Source organism: Podarcis cretensis (genome assembly GCF_951804945.1).
Source record: "Podarcis cretensis genome assembly, chromosome: 2".
Classification (NCBI taxonomy): Eukaryota; Metazoa; Chordata; class Lepidosauria; order Squamata; family Lacertidae; genus Podarcis; species Podarcis cretensis.
Genome location: NC_137171.1, coordinates 3,801,957 through 3,826,525, shown reverse-complemented (window position 1 = coordinate 3,826,525; position 24,569 = coordinate 3,801,957). Strand labels below are relative to the sequence as shown.

At 44.5% G+C, this 24,569-nt stretch overlaps 1 protein-coding gene across 5 annotated transcripts in view; it reads right to left on the bottom strand.

Annotated features, from left to right (window-relative positions):
- LRP1 (LDL receptor related protein 1) overlaps window positions 1–24,569 on the bottom strand; it is a 317,944-nt gene that overhangs the window by 127,861 nt on the left and 165,514 nt on the right. For all 5 annotated transcript variants that reach the window (XM_079967068.1, XM_079967067.1, XM_079967069.1 and 2 more), the window contains 4 exons: window positions 17,463–17,625; window positions 10,975–11,197; window positions 9,824–10,013; window positions 1,808–1,951 (listed from right to left, as the gene is read on the bottom strand). In XM_079967068.1, coding sequence (XP_079823194.1) covers window positions 1,808–1,951; window positions 9,824–10,013; window positions 10,975–11,197; window positions 17,463–17,625 — 720 coding nt within the window. The remainder of the gene's footprint in view (window positions 1–1,807; window positions 1,952–9,823; window positions 10,014–10,974; window positions 11,198–17,462; window positions 17,626–24,569) is intronic.

The window sequence follows — 24,569 nt, the reverse complement described above, 5'->3', positions numbered from 1 at the left end:
CATAGCTGCAAATTCTCTCCCATGCTGCTTAAAATCGTAAGCAAGCAATAGCTAAACACCAGCCCTAGAGAGCAAATAATCCAACATACAAAAACAACAACAACACCCCATACATTTGGAGTCATATAGCTCAATTGGCTTATATGCTACAATTACATCTGGCATGTTTGGGTAAGAACAGAAGGATGGTTAAGGGCAAGCAGCTGGCCATGTGACTGCATAGTGCACGAAGCAATGCCTGTAAAGAGAGGTAGAAAGTTGTCCATGTTTTGGGACAACAATCCCTTTAGTGGAATGCATCACGTGAAATTATTTTACTGATCTGCGTGTGGAAATCACAGTCCTAATGTTGCTAGGATGAGGGGGGGGGAGAGAGAGGAATTTTAAAATTATACATTTGGAAGCCTCATAGGAGCTACAGGGCAAGGCACTGTGAGCCCTCGCTGCATTTACTGTCTTTCAGCAATACTGCCCCCATATCCACAAGCTCTTGCTCAGAATCATGAGGACCACTGAGCATTTGTTCACTCGGGCTGCTAAGTGTTTTCCCTTCCACTTCTAAAGTTAATCTGTTTGTGCCTAGTCTACAGCCAAGGAAACCCAGCCAACTGCTTGGTCTTCAGCCTCTAGTATCTATGAGATTGAAGGAAAACTGGAGATCAGGAAGGTTTGCAGGTTCTGGCCTTTTCCATTGAACTGATGAGTTAAGAAGAAGAAGGAGGACAGATGCTTGGTGACTAACAGCTTTTCACACTGTGGTATTTATCTGGCAACCCGTATCCCTTCTTGTGCAAGGATTTTTCCTGGCCTAAAACCAACCACAAGTTGGACTCTGGACCAGCAGCTTTATATCCACAAACAGATTGGCTCATACAGTACATCTGTCACATTGCATCATCTGGTATTCCGGGAACTCTAGCTGGGGCTGATTTCATGTGTGCCTCTGCTCCCTTGCACCCAGATCACATGGGCAGTAGTTCAGAGGTCACTTGGAGCTTTTCTTTAGTGGAGATCTGATGGTGGCAGGATGCCTGGGTAGGACCTTTGCCTACTACCTCATGTATGGAATGTTAAAAGCGTCAGCTTCCCATAAGGAGAAGAGCCATTAGGCCATAAGCCACAGGCTCATGAAATAATGCTGGCACACTCAGGACACACACACACACACACACATCAATCCAGAGAGAGAGAGCTCAGTGGGGAGATCTGGGCTCCCAAGTGCCCCTCTAGCACTCCCTCTGTGCTGCTCTTCCTCCAGGCCAACAGGGAGCTTGGGGCCAAGACTTATTTCCCCACAAGGCTGTCATGGTGGGTTTGCTAGCACCAATCAGGATACAAATGGACAATGCTGTGGTGATAAAATGGTGCTACCTTCTGACTCCTGCATAATATATTTGCTTATTTTGCTGGAAAGCCATGCTATGGCACAGGGTGAAGTGGTGGTGGATTCATCCAGAGTTGGCCCAACTCCGCCAAAAATACTCAAATCTTAGGATTCTGTCATGAGTTTCCAAGTCTCTCCCCTGTTTCTTTGCCCTGAATAAATTCACCAGTCATCGGTCCCACTCTCGACTTTGCTTCTGCCGCCATAATGTTCCCTATTTGTCAACAGGGTACATAAGTGACCCTGTCTCACCAAACACCTTTGTATAATATATGCTGGCTGACAACCATGATTCACAGGGTGAGACCATTCAGGCAAATTGTTGCTGACTAAAACTGAAAGGCAAAGCTTCCTCCCCACCTCACCCTCCCGGCCTAGCTTGGCCCCACCTCACCCCAGACTCAGTGTCTGCAGGCCACTTACTTTTGCAAGACTTTCCATCGCTGCCTAGGCTGAATCCTGACCGGCACCGGCATGTCCGGGTCTTGTGGCTGTTTCCAAGAAGGCAGATGTCAGAGCAGCCACCTGGTTTGCCAAACTGGTCCTGTTCACAGGCATGACTCCTCACTGCAGCAACAAAGAAAAGTCCATACAGTTTATTAACTACACAGCCTACATCTTTTATCTTCCACTGTGATTCTTAAAACCATCCGCGAGCATGCACTTGACATGCCTCAAGTATGAACAGCAAGGTCATATTGGAGAAATGTCAAGTGTATGATGGTCTGTATGTGTTTATAGCTATCTATCTATCTATCATCTATCTATCTATCTATCTATCTATCTATCTATCTATCATCTATCTATCTATCACCTACATTTACATCCAACCATTCTTCTACTGTAGAACCAAAGGCAATGTTGTGCATGTGGATCCCAGGGAGTCACCCATCCAAACAGGGACCAAACAAAGGCCTGCTTAGCTTCAGCAAGGTAGCTGCACCAAGTGCTTTCAGACTCTACTCTAGAAAGCATGCACAGGTACTTTAGAAATAATAATAACATCATCAAAAACAACCTATAGATGTATCGATCTGGATTTATATCACATCCATTCACATTATTTATAGTTTATATTAGAGGTCTATGATCTTCTGACTTCAGTCTGACCTAAATTCAAATGTGCATGGTTTGCAGATAGATTTATAGGAAGTTTTTGTCAATCACACAAAATCAATAGTGTGTCATAAAGCTGGGGGTGGTTTCAATTAGATGAGATCTTGCTATCAGCTAAAGAGAAATTGGGATAATTTCTATTATTCTACCTATTCTTATAAAAGCTACTATTCTGTCTAGAGGTGCTGCATCTACAGGTTAAGAAACGCAGACACTCCTTGGGAAATTCACTCAATTTTATTACTTACTTAAAATCTTTATATACCACCTTCTATCAAACATTTCAAAGTAGTTTGCAAAAGAACAAATAAAACAACACCAGAGTACACTCAAAACAATCAGGAGAAAGAAGTGCAAATATGACTTCAAAGGTAAAGGGACCCCTGATTGTTCGGTCCAGTCGCGGACGACTCTGGGGTTGCGGCACTCATCTCGCTTTATTGGCCAAGGGAGCTAGTGTACAGCTTCTGGGTCATGTGGCCAGCAGGACTAAGCAGCTTCTGGCGAACCAGAGCAGCGCACGGAAACGCCGTTTACCTTCCCGCCAGAGCGGTACCTATTTATCTACATGAACTTTGACATTCTTTCGAACTGCTAGGTTGGCAGGAGCTGGGACTGAGCAACAGGAGCTCACCCCGCAGGGATTCGAACCGCAGACCTTCTGATCGGCAAGTCCTAGGCTCTGTGGTTTAGACCACAGCACCACTATCTATGCTAGTAAAAATGTTGTAAAAGTTTTTGCCTGGCATCTGAAAAACAGCAAAATTGGTGCCAGGCTTAACTCCCGAATAGGGGAAGGGGTGAAACAAAACAACAGGAACAAAGCACACACCTCTCCTGAGTTTTAACAAACCTCACCTCTGATGGAGGTGGCATTTGGGAGAAGGGCATCAGTGGCTGATGGTGTTGTGTGGGCAGGGTAGTTCAATCACTTGGTTATTAAGCTTTAAAAGAGCTTTAAGCAAAAGCACCAACGCTCTGAATTGGGATCAGACACAAAGAGGCAGCCACTGGAGTTCATTTAAGACTGGCGACATATGATCAAAGTTGAGAGGCATCAGTCTAATTTTTGACCACTGCATTTTGCACCAACTGAGGCTTCAGAACCATTTTCAGAGTCAGCAACTTTAAGCTAATAGTAATAGGTTTAACAAGAATTGTTAGGAAAGATGCTCCTTTCAACTTTTGAACTGTGCTTCCATGATCTGCAGCTTCTTTTAACTGAGCTGGCTCATTTTGGTGAGATGCATGATCATGTGACACACTTCCCTCCAGACTGTTGCACAAGATGCTGCCTAGTTCATTACGCAGATACTCAGAAAGAGGATCTGAGAAACAAACGTACATCCTGTTTTGGGCACTTCTGACTGTCATCCCATGCAGCCTTGTACCCAGGTCAAAAGAAGCATGTGGGGAACCCGTATCATGGGTATGGTTACACAACAAACAACATCTGAAGGCCCAGAAGTTCTCAAATCCGGCCTTAAGAGGACCCTGAATGCCACAACCCCACCCATTTTAGTCCTGGCTTTATTAGTTAGGGCAGAGCTTTCCAAACTGTGTGTCACAACATGTTAGTGTGTTGGCTGCAGTATGTAGGTGTGTCGCGTAAATGCTCCCCATGCTCCTCCTGGAACTGGAAAGGGGTTAGCTTAACCTCTGGTTTGCTATTAAAACTGAATTACCGTGTCACAAAATGATGCATGTTTAAAAAGTGTGTCACCAACATGAAAAGTTTGGAAAGCTCTGAGTTAGGGAATAGACTGAGTGGTAGCCATCCCAGATGATACAGAGACTTCCCTCCCTGAAATCTGCCAATTAGCTTAATGGTTCAGTGAATCCCAAGCAGCCAACCGAAGGCTCTAAGAGGATTTTCAACACGCAAACTGATTAAGTACAATGAATGGAAGGGCTTTGGGGGGAGAGGCGGAAGAGTGCAGGATGCTGATTGATGGGGAGGGGAGAGAATGAAGCACACCACTGAGCGCCAGAAAAAGTTTCAGCCACCGTTCAAAGATTTTCCTGGGAGCACTGTGACCTAGTCAAATATATCTGCTCTGGGGAAGAAGCAAGAACAGCCCTTGGAGGAAGCCATTAATATTTCAAGATGCCACATCTGCTTAATTCTTTCCTTTTCTGCAGGGCAGTAATCAATCAATCAATCACTCATATGCTGCAGAGTCCTCTCTGGAAACAGCTTTTGAGATCTCTCGCTCTCTGTGTGTGTGAAAGAGCTGCTGGGAGATAACCAAATGTTCAAAAGGGCCCGCTTGGGGCACATCTAATGTTATCAGGTTTTAGCATAGACTGGGTGATTAGATTTGAGGTCAGAAACAGCCAATACTCAAATGCTGGACAGACTAGAAGTAATTTCCAGTAAGTTAACCTGAATTAAAAGTGATACATGAGGCTCTTTGCAACCAGCGCACACACTTCTGAGAGAACTTGACAACCATCCGTAACAGGAGCTGGAGGAAGCTGAACTGGAGTGCCACTGAAGCAGGCGGGGGGGGAGGGGGAAGCTAGAACACACACACACCACCGAGGTTTCAGACAAGAGGTGGTCAGCTTCCAGGAGAGCTTATATTGCTGTTCTGCACGCTAGCACAATGCACAAAGTATCTTAATTCTTCACACACACGAAATGGCATGCTGGTCTGAACGGCCCTTCTCTGTTAAGCAAGGGCCCTCCAAAGGTTGGTTTGTAGGAAGCTGAGGCCACACCCAATTGTGATTAGTGTACCTGTATGACAAATGTATTTCTGAACACCTGTTTGCCATAGTAACACTTTTACATTATTAGGTGTATATAGGAGGTAACCATTTTAAGCGCGTCCAATTGATGTACGATCGCTGACGCACAGGTCCTTTTGGACCCAAAAGAGGGCAGAACGGAGGGCGTAATGGGGGCAGGGCAGGGTGCTAATGGGGCAGAGCACACTTATGCAGGAGGGCTCGGACCGGAACCCTCCATGCGAAACGGTTGCTGCCTTAATAGACAAATGCTGTGTGTAAGACTAAGAACATAAAAAGAACCCTGTTGGATCAGGCCAGTGGCTTATCTAGTCCAGCTTCCTGTTCTCACAGTGGACAACCAGATGCCTGTGAGAAGTCCAAAAACTGCACCCATGATCCATTCAGAGGCTGGCACACTCAAAACCTTTCACCTCTAGTTTCGGGAAGTGTGGGTTTGTCACAGATCTGAACACCGTAGTACAAAGGAAACCACTGCCTGATATCATAAGCAGGCAGCATGTTGTAGTCCCTCCAGATGTCCTCCCCACCTTCTCCCCTAGTTTGGATTGACCTGTACTAGAGAGAGGCACTCTGGGCATCTTAACAACAATAGCAGGCAAGCAGCCGCTCGACAAAGCACAAGAAGAGGGTCTGCCATTTTTTGCACTGGGCAGCGCTGAGCTGGGTCATCAAGAAGCACTAACAAGAGTTAAGTGTATAAACACAGTAGATAAATAAAGAAGCATTTGCTTTCAGGTGTTTAAAGGATTCCATGTGCATTGAGTTAGATCCAGACTAAGTTGGCTGAATTTAGGTCCCATAGAAACAATGGCACAAGTTAGTCCTCATGACTTAAGTCCAACCAATTAAGTTCAAACAGCTTAGGTCAGTATTCAACTAACCCATCACTAATTATGCCAGTTCACTGTCTGTCAGATTGTCAATATACTTTCTGTAAATAATATTTCCCCCCTAAAGGAAATAAAATCAGCTGGAACTGAGCCCTAATTTTTTTAATTGTTGTTTTAGTTTGCTGGAAGCTGCCCAGAGTGGCTGGGACAACCCAGTCAGAGGAGTTGGTTGGTTGGTTGGTTGGTTGGTTGGTTGGTTGGTTGGTTGGATAGATAGAGTTATTGTCACCATCATCATCCCATCAGGGGAAGGGTTTCTCCTTGCGCAACAGGACTCCCTCCCCATCTCCATCCGCTGCATGCACCCTGCACCCTCCCCAAATCTGCTCTGTAGAGTAACAAGAATAGACTTAGGGGGCACACAGGGGGAAGAACACTCTGTTGCACAAGCAGAAAGCCTTGTGGTGACTTAGCACTGTGTAGATTCCCCGCTCAGTCTAGACCCAGACCATTATTTTGTTGTGATTCTTAAAACATTCTTGCAAGCTAGGTGAACATTATTATCCCCAAAGTGCAGATGGGGTGACTGAAGCTGATGCAGGATGACCGAGCTAAAGCCACCTGGGGAGTTCATGGCAGAGGTGACATTCTAACATGAGGTTCTATACTGTAAAGTTCCTTCTCTTTGCCACCACATGACAGCAGCTCACTGAAAGGGCGACTGCTTGTGAGGAATTCAAACAAAACTTTGGGTGCAAAGATATATGAGAGCAGGTGCCGTGAACAAACAGGCAGTTAGAAGGGCAAAAAGGGGTATAGAGAAGAATCAGTATGAGGGACATGTGTAAGACCCAGAAAGGGGGACTTTGAAAAGCAGCTATGAGAGTACAACCAATGAGGCCAGCAGAAAGGTGGGCATTTACATGCTTGGGCTCTTGGTAAGCAGAGCATCCTATGCATTTTTGGTGAGCAGTAACATTTCTCATTAGATCTGCTAGGGTGAAGGAGGTGCTTAATCCTCCTTGGGTGAAGTTGCTGCTAAACCTTTTAAGACCTACAACATGTGTTCCTGCTGCCGCTGACAGGAAACAACAGCTAAGCTGAACTAACAACCATTTAAATCCAAAGGGAAATAATGCAAAATGACCCTTTAATATACCAACTAATTAGCATTCTTGAAGCACCTGGTGGGAGGCAGAAGGAACAATACCAGCCACTGCCAACCTTCTTGTGAAACCAGAACAAGAAGAGATGTGTGTACAACTCATAAAAGTCTATGGCTGTTGAGTGGAAGGGTAAGGGCTTACCCCCATTACTCATTGCTCAGAGCTATAAATACCAGAGGTGTGGTTGTTTTGATTGTAATTGTTTTAATTGTGCCTGAAGCAACGTGAAGCAAACCACACATCTTGGCTTAGCATTATGTGCACACCAGCACATGTGGTTTGTTTCTCCCAAGCAAACCATTACTGATAAGCTAGGAACAAACCTTAGCTTTCACTCATGGTTTGATTAGATAAGGTTGCCATACATCCAGGAAAACCCAGACATGTCGGGGGGGGGGGGGCTAACATGCCCCTCTGGGCGGATGTTTACATTTTAAAGGAAATGTCCGGGTTTGGGGTTGGGGGGGTCTTGGGCAGCTCGGGCTGCTCTGCATGCTGTGGCTGCTGCCAGCCTGAGCCAGGGAAAGAGGTGCGAGGGTGCCGCAGCGGCAGCCCTACATGCCTCTTTCCCCAGCTCAGGCTGTCCTCTTTTCTTCTCTTCCAAGATATGGCAACCCTAGATTAGAACAAAACAAATGATGATTACTGGTTCACATGCAAAACTAAGCCAAATCACACGGTTTGTTTCTCACTATTGTATGCAGAGCAAAGCAAAGTGGGAGTGACTAAGCAGCATGCAATAGCCCCACTGCTTGTTCACAGGAAACCATAAACCTTGGTTTACTGTGATGAGCAAACCAGCCTGTTGTTATAGCAAAAAGAATGTAGACTCTTGCTGGTACCTTAAAAGAGAAACATATTTACAATGCAAATACTGTATATTCATGTCTATTTAGAGGCAAGTTCCATTATTTCCAGTGGGGCTTACTCCCTAGTATATGTGTTCAGAACTGTCCTTTATTGTGGCATAAGTCTTCATGAGCTAAAGTCCACTTCATCAGATGCTGATGTAAGCAAATATGTGCATGTGCATGAAATGCAAAGGACAGCAATGTGCCACCTTTCTATGCAGAAACTGAATAAATAGTCAGTTTCGGTCAGAATTTCCCACTTCCAACAATAAAATTTCTACTGGCAATAAAAACATTTTAGCAAGAAAGATAGCCTTAACACCTCTCTCCCTTGTCCTGTTTTAGGGCTCAAGCACTAATCAGTCTGGAATGCTCTATCATCCTGTTTTCTCCTGGTATAATGCACACAAGGTGCGCAGATCACTGAACAGATTGAGCTGCAGCAAGCCTCAGACTTGTGTGTTCCCCTCTCCTCCTCCAGCACTTAACTGAATCCACCCATGGCATAGCTAACATAATTAAAAATGTAGCAGTTTTATTTGTTATCCTGAAGCCATTCCTAAAAAGCAAAACCCCCTAACTTTTGGAGGTCAGACCAATTAGGGCTTTTCTTTAACATATCAGCAGGATATTTTTACTCTTGCTTGAGACAATTGGCAATCAAATAAACAGTGAGGAAGATCCTCTTTCTGCATCTGGCAGTGACAAAGCTAAGAACTGTACGGAATCTTAAGCAACCTACCCTCTGATACCACAGATGGCATTAGATGAAATCTAGCAAGTGTTAAGCTCTATTTTCAAATTAAACCAATTAGTTCTATATAGATAATCTTCCAAACCTGGTTTATAATTGAGCAGATTATGCCACTGGACAACCTTTCCCATCCTGAGAGAGGGAAAGTATGTGTGAATACATCACCTTCTAAATGATCATTAAGTAGCTGCCTGCAGATAAGGCAGTATTGCAGAATGGCACACTGTTCTGAACCTATTGCTAAAAACAACCTCATGGAACTTTGTTGCTCATACATGAAAATAATGAGAAAGCAGAGTGGCAAGACATTCCTTTGTTGCCATTCAGTAGAGTCCTGATAAAAATGAACCACCTATACAACCGACCACGGCAGGAGGGTGGGCAGTTCAATCAATCTGATGATATATGACCAAGGCAGAGAGACTAGGCAGACCAATGCTATGTGGATAATTAAAAAACTGGCCTCAAGAATGGGCTGACCAGATATGGATGATAAAATAGGATGCAGGAAGGATGGCTGGACCACTCTCTGTGATGCTAAGTGAGCAGGACATGGAATGCAAGAATAAACTGATTACTCAATCTGATGCCATACTGATGGTAGTTGTGACAGAAGAATAGATACAGAAGCAATGAATGGGATGCAGAGAGTGGACTAAGTCCTCTGGTTAGAATGTAACGCAGATATTTCTAGATGGAGTCTCGTGTGACATTGTGAATGACTTTTAATTATGCACATAGCACTGATGAGGTGTGTGTGTATGTGTGTGTTTGTGTTATTTTGGCACCATTCCCAAAGAGAATTTCCTTATTTCACAATGAACACAGACCTCCACCACCAAACATCAAGGTGATACAACAAAGCAAACCAACAACAGTTTGCTGGGCACTTCAACTGGTCCTCAGCCCCAGGACATCCCACTTCTTTCCCTCCAAACGCTACCCCAAACCCACTCCCCGTATACCTGTGGGCTGACGTCGCTGGTGGTAGACATGAAGAGCTCCACCCTTATCCACTCGGGTCACCACTTGGAAGTCACTACTGTTGAATCGATTAACACGGATGACGCTGGTTTTCTGCTGAGCATTGGCATTGTCTGAGTTGGTGGCATACAGGTAGTTTTCAAAGACGGTCAGGCCATAGAGATGCTCTATCTAGAGGGCACAAATGTGATTTTTGTGTGTGTGGATCACTTTGCTTTTTATTTTGCAGTTTACACATCTGAAGGCCTTCCCCTTCTGGTCTCCTTCTTCACTGTACGTGTTCTCAAATTATGGCACACTATAGCTCTGAAATTATGCCTGCCTTCCCCCAAGCTGGTGCTGCGCAGAGGTTGCTCAACTATTTATATATTTATTATTTAGTTCATAAAATTTAAACGCTGCTTGATTGTTTAAAAAAACACACAAAGCAGTTTACAAAAGGATAAAACAATAACATGGGGGGGGGAATCACAACCATAAAAAAATTAAAATACTAAAACAGATTCAAATTACCTCAACTTTCTAAGCACCTGGATCGGCTTGTCTAAACAAGAATGTTTTAGCAGGTGCTGAGAGGGTGCAATGAAGGCGCCTGCTTGATCTCAATAGGCAGGGGGTTCCAACTCCCATCGTCCCTGATCATTAGCCATGCTCGCTGAGGCTGAAGGGAATTGCAGTTCAGAACATATAGAGGGCACCAGGTTGGAGGAAAGCTGCTCTGTGCTTTCAGTTGGCAGAGCATGTCCAATGGCCTCCAGATCTCTTAGAACTCTTGTGACTCATCCACATTGCTTACAATCCTGACATCACTTTGTTTCTATGCAGCAAATGTCACTGTGCTGAACATCAGTGCTGTCATCTTGTTTAAGGAACTCAGAACTTCCAGCTCACAACCTAAGCCTTTTAATATCGCTTTAATTTTAAAAAAAGTTTGCTTAAGCCTGCAGTTAGATTGCTACATTTAGGTATCTCTCAACGTAAGCTGAAGGATAAGTTAGAAGCACAGCCGTTAGTGATATTGATATTCACAAAGACAGCAGTGCACCAGAAGGAACCAGAGATGGGCTTAACCATCCCATCGTTCCAAGGGACTCCATAACGCCTGCTGCAGGATCTCCAGAGGAGAACTCACCAGGATGCCCTGAATGATAGTGTGCCGGTTCTTTCCTTCATAATCCACCACTTCGATGTAGTCAAGATAGGCATCTGCCCAATAAACCAGCCGGTTGACCAAGTCCAAGGTGATACCATGGGGGAAGACAATCTTGGCGTCAACCAGTTTTGTGCGGTTCTGCCCATCCATGTCACAGCGCTCCACCTTCGGTATCTGTCCATAGTCGGTGAAGAAAACCTTCCTGCAAGAAAGCAGAGAAGGAGGTGAGGAGGACTTCAAGCAGAAAATCTTTTCAATTCAATCTGCATGTTTTAATTAAACAAACTCATAGGTTAAGGCTACTTGTAAGGCCTACTGAATGCATTGAAACCAGTCAAATAATAATAATAATAATAATAATAATAATAATAATAATAATAATAATGCTTTTCATTAATCATGTATGGGAATAAGTCTTATTGAACTGAGCTGAACTTCCTTTTGGTTAAACATGGACTGCATCAGGCTGTAAATGAAATCCAGCTTCAAAGCTGTTCTTTCCATAAATGAACCAAAATCTACCAGGACAGTAACCACCAGAGCACAAGTTCATTAGCTGAGAAGTTCCAGATCCAACATTCCTCTTTTAATTAATGTCTTTAAGCAATGTACTACTTTAAAAACAAAATGAATCATAGAATCATAGAGTTGGAAGAGACCACAAGGGCCATCGAGTCCAACCCCCTGCCAAGCAGGAAACACCATCAGAGCACTCCTGACATATGGTTGTCAAGCCTCTGCTTAAAGACCTCCAAAGAAGGAGACTCCACCACACTCCTTGGCAGCAAATTCCACTGTCGAACAGTTCTTACTGTCAGGAAGTTCTTCCTAATGTTTAGGTGGAATCTTTTTTCTTGTAGTTTGGAACCATTGCTCCGTGTCCGCTTCTCTGGAGCAGCAGAAAACAACCTTTCTCCCTCCTCTATGTGGCATCCTTTTATATATTTGAACATGGCTATCATATCACCCCTTAACCTCCTCTTCTCCAGGCTAAACATGCCCAGCTCCCTTAGTCATTCCTCATAAGGCATCGTTTCCAGGCCTTTGACCATTTTGGTTGCCCTCCTCTGGACACGTTCCAGTTTGTCAGTGTCCTTCTTGAACTGTGGTGCCCAGTACTGGACACAGTACTCCAGGTGAGGTCTGACCAGAGCAGAATACAGTGGCACTATTACTTCCCTTGATCTAGATGCTATACTCCTATTGATGCAGCCCAGAATTGCATTGGCTTTTTTAGCTGCCGCGTCACACTGTTGGCTCATGTCAAGTTTGTGGTCAACCAAGACTCCTAGATCCTTTTCACATGTACTGCTCTCAAGCCAGGTGTCACCCATCTTGTATTTGTGCCTCTCATTTTTTTTGCCCAAGTGCAATACTTTACATTTCTCCCTGTTAAAATTCATCTTGTTTGTTTTGGCCCAGTTCTCTAATCTGTCAAGGTCGTTTTGAAGTGTGATCCTGTCCTCTGGGGTGTTAGCCACCCCTCCCAGTTTGGTGTCATCTGCAAATTTGATCAGGATGCCCTTGAGTCCATCATCCAAGTCGTTGATAAAGATGTTGAATAAGACCGGGCCCAAGACAGAACCCTGTGGCACCCCACTAGTCACTCTTCTCCAGGATGAAGAGGAACCATTGATGAGCACCCTTTGGGTTCGGTCAGTCAGCCAGTTACAAATCCACTGAGTGGTAGCATAGTCAAGACCGCATTTTACCAGCTTCTAGAAATGAGCCTGCCTCATTTCTAGAGTGAGACTTCAATGAAGTCTATAGGGAGCAGTCCAGTCACACAGGGGACTTGAAACTCTGAAAAGGGGATGGTGGTAATGAGTCTCCAATCCCATCCAATCAAGGGAAGATAATGAAACAGATTGACAACAATCCTAAACCCTCCCATCACAATGATGGTGGAAGGGTAGGGGTACATGTGGGATGCATGTAGTCTCCCCACCGGTCTCCTTCAAGAGAAGCGTGGGTGGATGGCATGCCATCACAGAGGCCCAAGCTTTATTCTAGTGAGAACAAGGAGCCCTGAAAATGGAGTGTACCCAGATAGTACACTAGTGGATTTACATCTACTGGATCCAAAGCTTTGTGAATACCCAAGGGTCCAATCATTAGGCTTGTCAGCTAAGTCAATATGGAGCTGGTGCAGCGAAAAGAAAAGAAAAAGGAGGGGAATACATCCCTCCTTCCCCTTGGACAGAGAGAGCAGAAGACCTTTGGATTCAGCAGTGGATGCACAGCTCTACCCCACCATGATTTGCATTGTTCCAAAGATCTCCTTTGTTAAAAAAAACACGAAGCTGGGACCTATTTTGTCATGCTTAACACGCAAGTGACTTTAAAATACATAAGAAGTGAAATATATAGGTTCTGAGTTTTTTCAAGTATTCCTGCACTCCTATGGTTTTGAAAGTTGTCTAGCTCTGTCTGTGTATGTTGGCTTGTATGGAAATTCCACTGAGTCCAATGAGGCTTCTCCTCAAGTGGATGGGATGTACGCTGGACGTCACTGCAAAACACCCTTGCTTCTGAACCGTTTGGCCTTTGGGGGTTGGATGAGAGAACTTAGGTAGCAGGGTACTAGGGACTGCTAGCTCATTCAGCTCCTATCTGTTCTACCTGCCAATCTTCACAACTGAATGTTGAAAATAAAAATCGTATAGCTAGCTGCCAGGAAAAGTTAAAATGAAGTACTGTACAGCTTTTGGTGTCGTGCTTTTGCCTGAGAAAAATGCACAGGAGCAGGGAGGAGATCCCCTTAAGCCTCACCACCAGTAACCCACTAGTGCAAAAACTATTGTTAGAGCAACATAACGTACACATTTCTTTTATTTTTATTTTTTGAAAACTCTAACACGGGGGTGGAGGGTGTTATATCATGTTACCTAACAGAAAACCAAAGTAAACACTAGGTGGCAGACTAAGGTATGCTTTGGCCACAGAACACCCATTTCTAAATACCGTTATCTATCATCCACACTGGAAAGAAACACATCAAGTGCAGAAGGAGGCTTCTTGAGTATTCAGGAGAGCAGCCAACCTGATACAAAATGGTGCAAAATACATACTTATACACACATTCCTGTTTCTTTGCTTCAGTGCTAATGGCAATTTATTTGGGATTAGGAGAAGGATATCAGAAGGCCAGATTGACCGTATCCATCTACCACAAGGCCCTCAAGGGCACTTGGATTACTAGACATCAAGCTTGACACAAAGGGAGCATCAGCATTTGGAATCGTTCTTACACAGTATCTGAGTGCCCTCTGGTGCCCTCATCTTCAAATGGTGAAGATCTCATCCCCATCGTACATAGATCTTGAGTTAAAAATTAAATACTTGAAAGTAAGCCCCATGGAGAATCAATGAGACTTACTTCTAAGTAAATGTGCTTAAGATTTAGCTACCTACCAAGCTCCCTAAAGAAAACACTTACGGAAACAGGGCCTAGCAATATATTACCTGTAGACATTATCCACCCCACCCCCTCTGGCTTTTCTGCAGATCAGTGTGCTAAGGGGATAATCTGGATAGGAGAAGAGGCAGGTGTCACTGTTTCAATGCTTCCCCCACCCAATTCATGTAAACCCACTCTGGCCCAGAACAAAGGGGGTTTGGACTGCACTGTAAGGCCTCATCAGCACAGCATAAACTCTTTGCTTTTGCTTGAAGTGCAATACAATGAACTGAATGCCTGAAACTTCTCCTCAAAGTACTCCCCCATCCAGCTTCTAAATGTGCACCTGAAACTACCCAGGAGGAGGGAAAGCAGCTGTGGCTGGTTGGGTTTCAAGGGAGCCTAACCAAGCAGGCAGGCAGTGGATAGGTTAACACACCCTCACCACCATCTCATGCCTCCCCTACAAAATGCCCCCTCTCACTGCTTCTGGGATGCCAGGAAACTTTCTTTCTTGCATATGCATTGTACCAACAGTTACCAACTTCCCTTCCCGATGGGTCTTGAATTCTGCAGCACTCCAGCCACACCATCATCCTGAATTCCATTACTCTTATGACTGCTGCTGAATAGAAGCAGCATTTAGCATCTCTTTAATGCCAGTCTTGCAACAAGTATCATACAGCACATAAATGTGGTCCCATTTCTGTGCAGAGGGCTTACAGCAGGCTTCCTCAAACTCAGCCCTCCAGATGTTTTTGGCCTACAACTCCCATGATCCCTAGCTAGAAGGACCAGTGGTCAGGGATGATGGGAATTGTAGTCTCAAAACATCTGGAGGGCTGAGTGTAAGGAAGCCTGGCTTACAACAACCTACTTTAGGCAAACCAGGGAGAAACAAGGCCAGAGGATGATGAGTCACAATCAGGTGTCAATGAAATACTAGTAAGGTGTGCCAGTGGTGCTGAGGACAAGTTTGGTAAGAGAACTGAGCCTTGAGGGCAAATGTGAAGGAGGTGGTGAGGGAAGGGGAAGGCTACATAGAGCAACATGGCAGAAAGCAGAAACATGTGCCTGGAAGGAGACAGCGGGTAACAAATACTCCTTCCTTGATTCTAAGATGATATAAGCTACCAAGACCTGACTGAACTGGAGCACTTTGCCTTGTGTATATGCAGTTGCAAGACCCCAGCACAGAGGAAATGCATGCCCTGGATCTGCTCAAGGTCAACTCTATGCATGCTTGTATGAACTGAGCACAAGATGATTCTACCCTTTCTTACAAAGTCAGTGATGAAATATAAACACCTGTGCAACCAAATATGCATAGACGCAATACTGAGCTACAATGTCATGAACTTCCTTTTATGTTTTCCCACAGCATTTGTTCCAGCAGTGCCCTGACACAAAGATGACCATCATCTTTTCCCTTTTTTCCAATAAGATTTCACTAAAGGCAACTAACTGGCTGACCTTCAGATGCCTAGCAAGCAAACCATGCCAAGGACAACTGAAGTGTGATCCTTGGACCCTTGACCACAGAGAGGATCCATAAATCCATAAATTTAACAGCGTCTGGTCACTAATGGGAAGCCACTTTTTCTTTTGCACAGTGAGGTGAGGCACTCCCCTCTAAATGTGGTACAGACTGAATGCAATAGCTACACGTCTGATGTGAAACATCCCATAACATAGCACCAATTACACAGATTCTGTGGTTTTCTGCAGCACATCCAGACAGCTCTATAGTTAGGGATCAGGAGTAGCGTATCAGTGTGCTGAGCATTTCAGCTCATGCTGATGCTGCACTAACCCTCACAGCTGAAGCAGATAGTGTCTAACTGTGCCCCAGGAAACCAGGAGAAAAAAGGTCTCTAACATTCCCAAGAACAGTTTTTGTTCACAACACCCAGAAGGAGCCATAGAAACTGGCATTGATAGTATGTTCCAGGCAGGAGCACATCTATCATGGAGGGTTCAGACATTATGTGCCTCTTCTGTAAATCAGGGCTAGGCAACATAGTACCCTTCAAATGTTGCTGGAGAACATCTCCCATCAGTCCCAGCTAGCATCGCCAGTCGTCAGGGATGATAGGAGCTCCAGTCCAACAACATCTGAAAGGTACCACAATGGCTATTCCTGTTGTAAATTATGAGACCACATGACCTTCTGATGCCAGCTGATATCAAATCCAGGCACCACAGGTCATGGCCAAGCTGGGGAGGCTCTGACATTGTGTAGGCCCAGCCTTCAGCTGACAAGTACTGTGTGAAATTGGGCTCACAGGATACTCTGTGATTCAGACTTCACATTTCTTCACTATCAATCACCTGCTATGCTAGCAAGGCACTGACACTCTTTGGAAGTAGGATTCCTTTGACAGCTCATAGATGCTGATGCAGCAAAGAAGGATCTCATAGAACCCAAGTTCAAAAGATTCTCCAGTTCAAGATCAACTCTATAAATCAGCTCACCCATCCACCAGCCCATGCTTAAATGGACAAATTATCACAACTCTCAGAATATAAAGTTGCTATTCATTCCCAAATAACTCCCACTATGTTCCTTATTTCAGCTATGCTTTCTAATAGGTCAATAATTCAAATGGGGCAGAAGGAAAGAGAGGTGTTTGCCATTTCATATGCCATTTCACTGCTGCTCAGCTGGTTAGATTTCACATTGACAGGCACTTAGTTATTCAAAGGACACCGTGATAATTTAAGAGAAAAAGTCAAGCATGAAAAGTGCATTACTTATAGCTCTGGGCTTATGGATGCTACATGGGCATGACCACATCTTGAAAATGCAAAAGAAATCCTATTTTGCATCAATTACATTACAATAATTAAATAATAATACAAAAACTTTATCCAGCCAACCTTCTTTAAAATGGCTGGAAAACTTCATGGGAAGGAGAACATAAAATGCTCTTCCTCCCAGATGCACCATTCTCCTAAAGCCAGGAATGACTGTATTGAGTTAATAAACCACCAATTGCAACATTATTTCCATCTTTCCCAAACAAATATATTCTTCATCCACAAACCGCACACACAAGATTCTCACCCCATGGTTGGGTCCAGTGCAATGCCTTTGGGATTGTACAGTTCCAGGTCAAGCAGCGTAACACAGGTGACCCCATTCTTGTTGCAGACAAATATCCGGTCATCAATATCATCCACAAAGTAGAAGTTGCCTGTAAGCCAGTCAATAGCCATCTGCTCCACATCTAATGGAAGAAAATGAAGGGTGTGGTAAGTAAGATATTAACTCTTGGTCAAGAACAGTTCAGAAATTAACCTTCTTCAAAAGGCCAGCAATCTGGAGTTGGGCTCTATACAGCATGGGTAGGTAATGTTTCATCTGTTGATATTTTTACCTGCTGAGCCCATCTGCCTTATCTGTCTTGTAGTTATTTGGACTTTTGGTGGACTCCTTTTGAAAGCTACACCTATGAGAAATAAACTGTGGGAAATCTTGGTTCTTCGATTCTGTCAAAACTCCTTGGAAGCCATGGCTCAGAGTGTCCAACTACTATACCATCAAAAATATTTACAACCTGCCTTTCATCTGTACAGGCACATCTGATCAGCTCATTCCTCAGGACAAGAAGGAACTGAACTGCAAAAGAGCTGTCAGTGGATCTGTAAAGAGTCAGGCACACAGAACTGCTTATGGTACAGATCTCAAGAGTTCCAGGTCATCAAGCATTATAGAGACAATGCTTGCACTCTGTGGCTGAAAGTACCTCAGAAAAGCAAAAGTTTCAAAGGGTGGTGATGCGTGGAGATATCTTCAAAGAGAAGGCTAAGCTACAACCTTCTCTGCAGCATATGTAGTGAGTAAGTATATGTCTAGTAAGCTGTGCTTTCCCCCAGGTGGTACTCAAGGGTATTCAGTACCGGCACCTCTTTTGTTGTTGTTAAAAAGTGTGGCACTTACTGTAACACTTTAAGGTGAGCACCAGCAATTCTCCCCCCACACCTTTTTGGGGGCGTGTGTGTTAAAAAGTCTGGCACTTACTGTAACAACTTCATGGTGAGTACCAGCACCTGTTGTTCTCGGGGGGGGGGGGAGCACTGCTAGTAAGTATTGTTTGGGAGGGAGCACTCAGACTTTTGTTCTCCCATCTGCAATCTGAAATGCTTCGCCCCAGCTACACATCACATGGAACTTCTGTTCCTCCTTTGCCGCTCTGTCATACAGATCATGTCTTCTTACCAAACCTCCATTTCAAGAAATAGGTTCCCAGTTAAGTGGAGGTGGTAGATCTAGAACATCATGAAGTTCTCCAGTCCTCTCTTAGAGCTGCCACATTCTCTCTCTCTCTCTCTCTCTCTCTTGGAAATGTGTATAACTGAGAGTTTTGTTAAGGGAACTTTTCCCAAACACAAAGCTACACTGACAGAAGAAACTGCAACCGGCAGAACTTTCCTTTCTGTACAACCCTTTTAAGGGACAGGAGCCTGCTGAACATAAACCCAGTGACCCTATTAAAAACATTTATTAGTTTGTTTATAAAATTTGTTAGCTGTCTTTTGAACAGCACAGGCACTCAAGATGATGAACAAGCCTTCTAAAACCACCATATAAACTACAGCAGTAAAAGAGAACAACATGCCCAGAAAAAAAAAAACACCTGGCAAAGCCCTTTTCAAATAAAAACTTTTTCTCAATCGCCAGAGGAAGCTATATATAATACCATGAAAAATGAAATAGCCTTATAAAATTAGGCCTATTTAGACTATATGCATTTCAGGCTGTGCTGCTTGGCTATGACACAAAAAGGATTTGACTGTGACCCTGTAGCCTCAAACAACAGCAGTGCCTGAACCCCTGCACAATGGCATTGGTCGTGAGACATGAGTACCCTGTCTCTGACTAGTGCTCTTCTCCTTCCCACCTCCCCCACACACACCTGGCCAGTGGTGTGCAGTGAAACTTTTCTTTGGGGAACAGTTAGGGCCAGAGGCAACAGCTTGTAAAGGCGATTGTGGGAAGGGAGGGACATTGTGTTTGTGAGCATCCCGCCTGCCTCCCTAAGACGGCAGAAGCTTCCCAGGCTTTGGGAAGGAGGCACCAGGCATTAATACTTTAATACTCTAATTTATCAGGTATATTTAGGGGACAGCCTAGTTCCCCATGTCCACTGACCGCATGCCACTTCACCTGGCCTGTTCTTCAGTCACATCTCACCCCCTATCACATGCTCCCCCCTAGTTTTCTTGCCACCAAGGAACCATCCCAAGCAACCCCTTCTCCTCCCCACTGGGCCTGTTTTGTGTTACTAAAGAATAGAGCATCAGGCAGAAGATTGCTCTCCCACTGAGATACTTAGAGGCCTATTCTCCTCTCATCCTTCTGTGCTGCTCTGTTCTGGGGGAACTGGCTGCTGTCCTCAATTAGGCTCCCTCACCCGCCCTGTGCCCCCCTTGAAAACAGCTTTCAAAACTTTTCCCGTGTTTCACAGGGTTTTCTTTTTTCTCCAGTCCTGGCATCAATGGGCTTCTGAGAGCTCTAGGCCTCCACAGCCTATTGCTACATTCCAAAATACTTTGTTGGCAGAGGCCCAAACAGTGTGCTGCTAAAGCGCAGTGGCGGAAGGCCGGGGGGGGGGGGTTGGGAAGCAGCAGTAACAAAACCAAAAAGGGGCCCCCAGATTCTGGCCAAGTTCAAAAGCTCAGATTCTGGCTTGTGAAACACCCTCCCCATGCCACCTCCTTTCATAAACCCATTATATCCAAAATGGAAAAATGAAGTTTAATATGAGCTTACAAAGCAGAATCTTAAATAAACTTCTACCTATGGTTAAGATCCTGACATTAAGCCACAGTTCGCCATTTCAGACTTAATGAGTAACTGTGGTTGGATTAATGAAATCACGATCACTTGTTTCCAGGTGCTCAACTACAGGTTAGTTATTGTGGCCACTTGCAGATCACCAAAAAAGAATAAATGTATTGCCCACTCAGCCCACAACTATGTGGGTTTACATAAAATTTGCATATGCTAATTTATATAAAAAGGTAAAAGGTACCCCTGCCCGTACGGGCCAGTGGTGTCCGACTCTAGGGTTGTGCGCCCATCTCACTTAAGAGGCCGGGGGCCAGCGCTGTCCGGAGACACTTCTGGGTCACGTGGCCAGCGTGACAAAGCTGCTCTGGCGAGCCAGCACCAGCGCAGCACACGGAAACGCCGTTACCTTCCCGCTATAAAGCGGTACCTATTTATCTACTTGCACTTAAGGGTGCTTTCGAACTGCTAGGTGGGCAGGAGCTGGGACTGAAAGACGGGAGCTCACCCCGCTGCGGGGATTCGAACCGCCGACCATGCGATCGGCAAGCCCTAGGCACTGAGGTTTTACCCACAGCGCCACCCGCGTCCCTGTTGCTAATTTATATACAAAGGTGCAAATTTAGAAGGAGTTACTATAATCTACAGTAATGCATCTCCACAACAAGCCCCCATTACAAAATCAAAAACAGACTCTGAAACTAAGACAAACAGAAATCAAAACGTAAGTTTTCCTAATAAATTCCACATAAAGGAACATCCTTTACAAATGAGAGAACATTATTTAGCTCTTTCACAAGTACAGTTCATAGGATGGTGTTGCCCAAAACGCACCTTTCAGAATGTAGTTCTCACCAAATTACAGTTTTGTTATTGAATTTATTATTAAATCTCATATCCAGCCTTTCCTCCCAAAGGAGCCCAGGGTGGGACTTTACTATGGCACTTAAAAAGGTAAAGGTAAAGGTATCCCTGCCCGTACGGGCCAGTCGTGTCCGACTCTGGGGTTGCGTGCTCATCTCGCTTAAGAGGCCGGGAGCCAGCGCTGTCCGAAGACACTTCCGGGTCACGTGGCCAGCATGACGAAGCTGCTCTGGCGAGCCAGCACCAGCGCAGCGCACGGAAATGCCGTTACCTTCCCGCTATAAAGTGGTACCTATTTATCTACTTGCACTTAGGGGTGCTTTTGAACTGCTAGGTGGGCAGGAGGATAACTGTAGCTCACTATAGAAATTGTTTACTTGCAGACTGTAGATTCTGGTTCTTTCTAACTCACAGCTTCTAACTGTGCAAAAGAGATCTGATCCTACACTCAATGTAAGTGAACACCATACAGGCTTCTTTCGTATTCTATTTGCAAGAAATTACAGTTGCCATACTTCATATCTTGACTGGACATCTTTACATCCCAGTTTTCTAAACATAAATAGGTACTGTACATTAGAAATAACTGCTTTGCCATAACTTGTAGCAGGAGAGGGACAGTTTGTTTATGGGTTTGTTTATATCCTCACCTTTCTTCCAAAGAGTTCAACAAGTCATAAGTGGTTTTCTGCACTTTCCCCAGGACATGATTCTCACAACAACCCTGTGAAGTAGGTTAGGCTGAAAGACAGTGACTGGCCCATGTTTCATGGCTATGTGTGAATTTGAACTTTGGTCTCCCAGGTTCTAGCCCAAAACTCTAACCACAATACTATGCTGGCTTTGCAAGGGTCGGCCTTCCTCTACTTGCCTCAATCCAGATCATATTCACTACACATCTGTTGCTCAGCTTCATAACATCTGCTTTATATGCAGAAGGTCCCAAATTCAATTCACAGAATTGCTGCAGAGCCACTGTAGAATAGGCAACAATGAGATAAGATGAAAAAGTGGTCTGACTCAGTAACACAGGTTCCACTATCCAAACACAATGCATTCTCAGGGAATTGTTTGTTAGGCGAGTGTTCACATAACGAGTCAATGATTCCCAATGATTGCTATAGGAAATTTTCTAATGTGTTTCCAACTACAGAATTTTGACACCCAAATGATTTTTTTTAAAAAAAAACCAACCAGGAAAACCCTCTAAAATCTTGCAAAATGTAAACAAGGAAGGGGAAAATGCTCTCTTATTTGTTAGGTCTCTTCCCCTCCTTCCCCATGGTTTGTGGAGAAATGGCTGCTGCAAACCAGCAAAACACAATAAAGTAAGGCTTGTTTAAGGCCGCTTATTTGTTACAGTACTATACACAGGTCCAGCTGTTTGGATATCTGAACCTGCAGTGTGTACAGCAAGTTTTGGGTACTAATTCCTCATGTTTGGATAAGGGGATTTTCCTTGGCCTCCAATAGAAGGCTCCATATGTCAGGGCCTTCATCTGCTACTTTCTCTCCACTTCTTCCCCCTGCTCCCCCCCCTTTTTTAAAAAAGGTCAGGAAGCACCCTCTGGACTCCAATCAGCAGCGGCATACAATTGTGTCACTGACTGGGATGCAAAGGAACTGCTATTCTAAGCTGGCCGCAACAATGAAGCTTGACAAAAGAAAGACCCAATTACCCACCATAGCAAATGTATGTGTGCTGGCTTGAATGTTAATACAGTATTGGGTAGGTCTGATGGTGCTGCAGGGATAAGAATGTCTCAGAGTAGACTCTCTCTCTCTCTCTCTCTCTCTCTCTCTCTCTCTGTCCTGTGTAATGGAAACATGAATTGCCTCCACTCCCTCAAAGCAGAAGGCTCTGTCTCAAGGGACGAGGGACTGTTGAGCAAGTCAAGCTGCCTGGTGCCCTCCAAGGATGACTGGCTAAGAACCAAGTGCCAACTTTGCTAACAGTAAAAACTGACTCACTGCAAAATTTGCCTTTCATTAGCATGCTGGGGGAGAACAAATTTCTCCACTCGGCTGGAAAAACAATTTTAGTGTTCTGTTGTTCTTCAGAAAACTGGAATCGCCAGGCTTGTAAATTGCAACATGCAAGCTACAAGGGGGATAGGAGCAGCAGCAACAACATAATTCCATTAGGAGAATTCTGGGAGGAAGGATAAGTTATGAACAGCCACTTGGAGTTGGTGCGCATGTGTGAGAGAGAGACCGCTCTATCTTAAAACAACCACCACCACCACCACCACCAAGTGGCTTCAAGTTGCAAAAGTTCAGATAGCTTTTGATTAAATTTCATTTGGAATCAAGTTCCTGAAGGATATTGTTGTTATTCATATTTACACTTTGATGACTTCAAAGCAGATAGGCAGACAGACAGACAGACAGACAGACAGACAGACAGGAAAGGATAGAGCAGGGGTGAGGAATCTGTGGTTCTCCAGCCCAGCAGTGACCAGGAATGATGGGAGTTGTACCCCAACAACCTCTGGACTCCAGGGATTGACAGTACACTTCTAAGGTAAAATATGATATGAGGCTATGGGATAATCATCCTAGAGAAGCAGAGATACAAGCATCCAAGTACACATAGATAGTAGCTATACTGGACAGGAAACAGGCACATCAATTAAACAAGAATGGAAACTGCACCCAGAAATTATGCATATAATTTCAAATCAGCAAAGGAATGGTATCAAGTCTGTTGCAGAGGCTTCCTTTGTTGATACAGCCCATTGATCGTGCTTTGAGTTTTCTAAACAGAAAGCCTAAGAAGGCCTGGCTTTTTCATTTTGAAGCAGCCTGCAAAATGGTTGCCTGGTCACCTGTCTCAACAGGAGCCCCCTGACCACCACTGTACAATGTCCAAGATATCCCAGGCCTGCCCTGTGCTGCTCTGGGGTAAAGCACATTAGACAGGCCTGAGCCACAGGACAGCAAAAACAAGCACCAGTGAATAAATCTGCCAGTCCAGATGAAGACCATCGCTAATCTAGCTGGGAATCGTAATTTCAAGCCACTTTGCCTCAAGAGTCGGCATCTTTGATCTGAAGCTGCTTTTAGGGGCTAAGTGTTAAAATAATTTAAAAGATGCACATTCATCCGTCTTGTGATATGCCCTTAAACCGCTTTGCTAGGCTTGTGGCCCAAGTGGAACATTAAACCCCACAGGCAGGCAGCTGCTCTGGGGGATGCAGGGCAAAGTTCGTGACAGAGTTAAGAGATACTGCTTGAGTGCCAAATCTCTTTCTCTCAGAAGGAGGGAGGAATCAAGCAAGCAAGAGGCAGTGATTTTCCTTTAACATCTGGTCAGTGCTTTAAGCTGAGTCACTCCCTTTGGAAACTCTCCCATGTGGTGTCGTGGTGTCAGCTCCAACCTCTCATACCACAAGAGCGACTCTGCACTTTTATAATGGTTAAGCAACCCAAAGCTACGTTGTTGTTGCTTAATCTGTTCTGCGCCTCCCTGTCCCTGATTCATTAATATCTTGCACAAAAGAAGGAGGCCCAAGC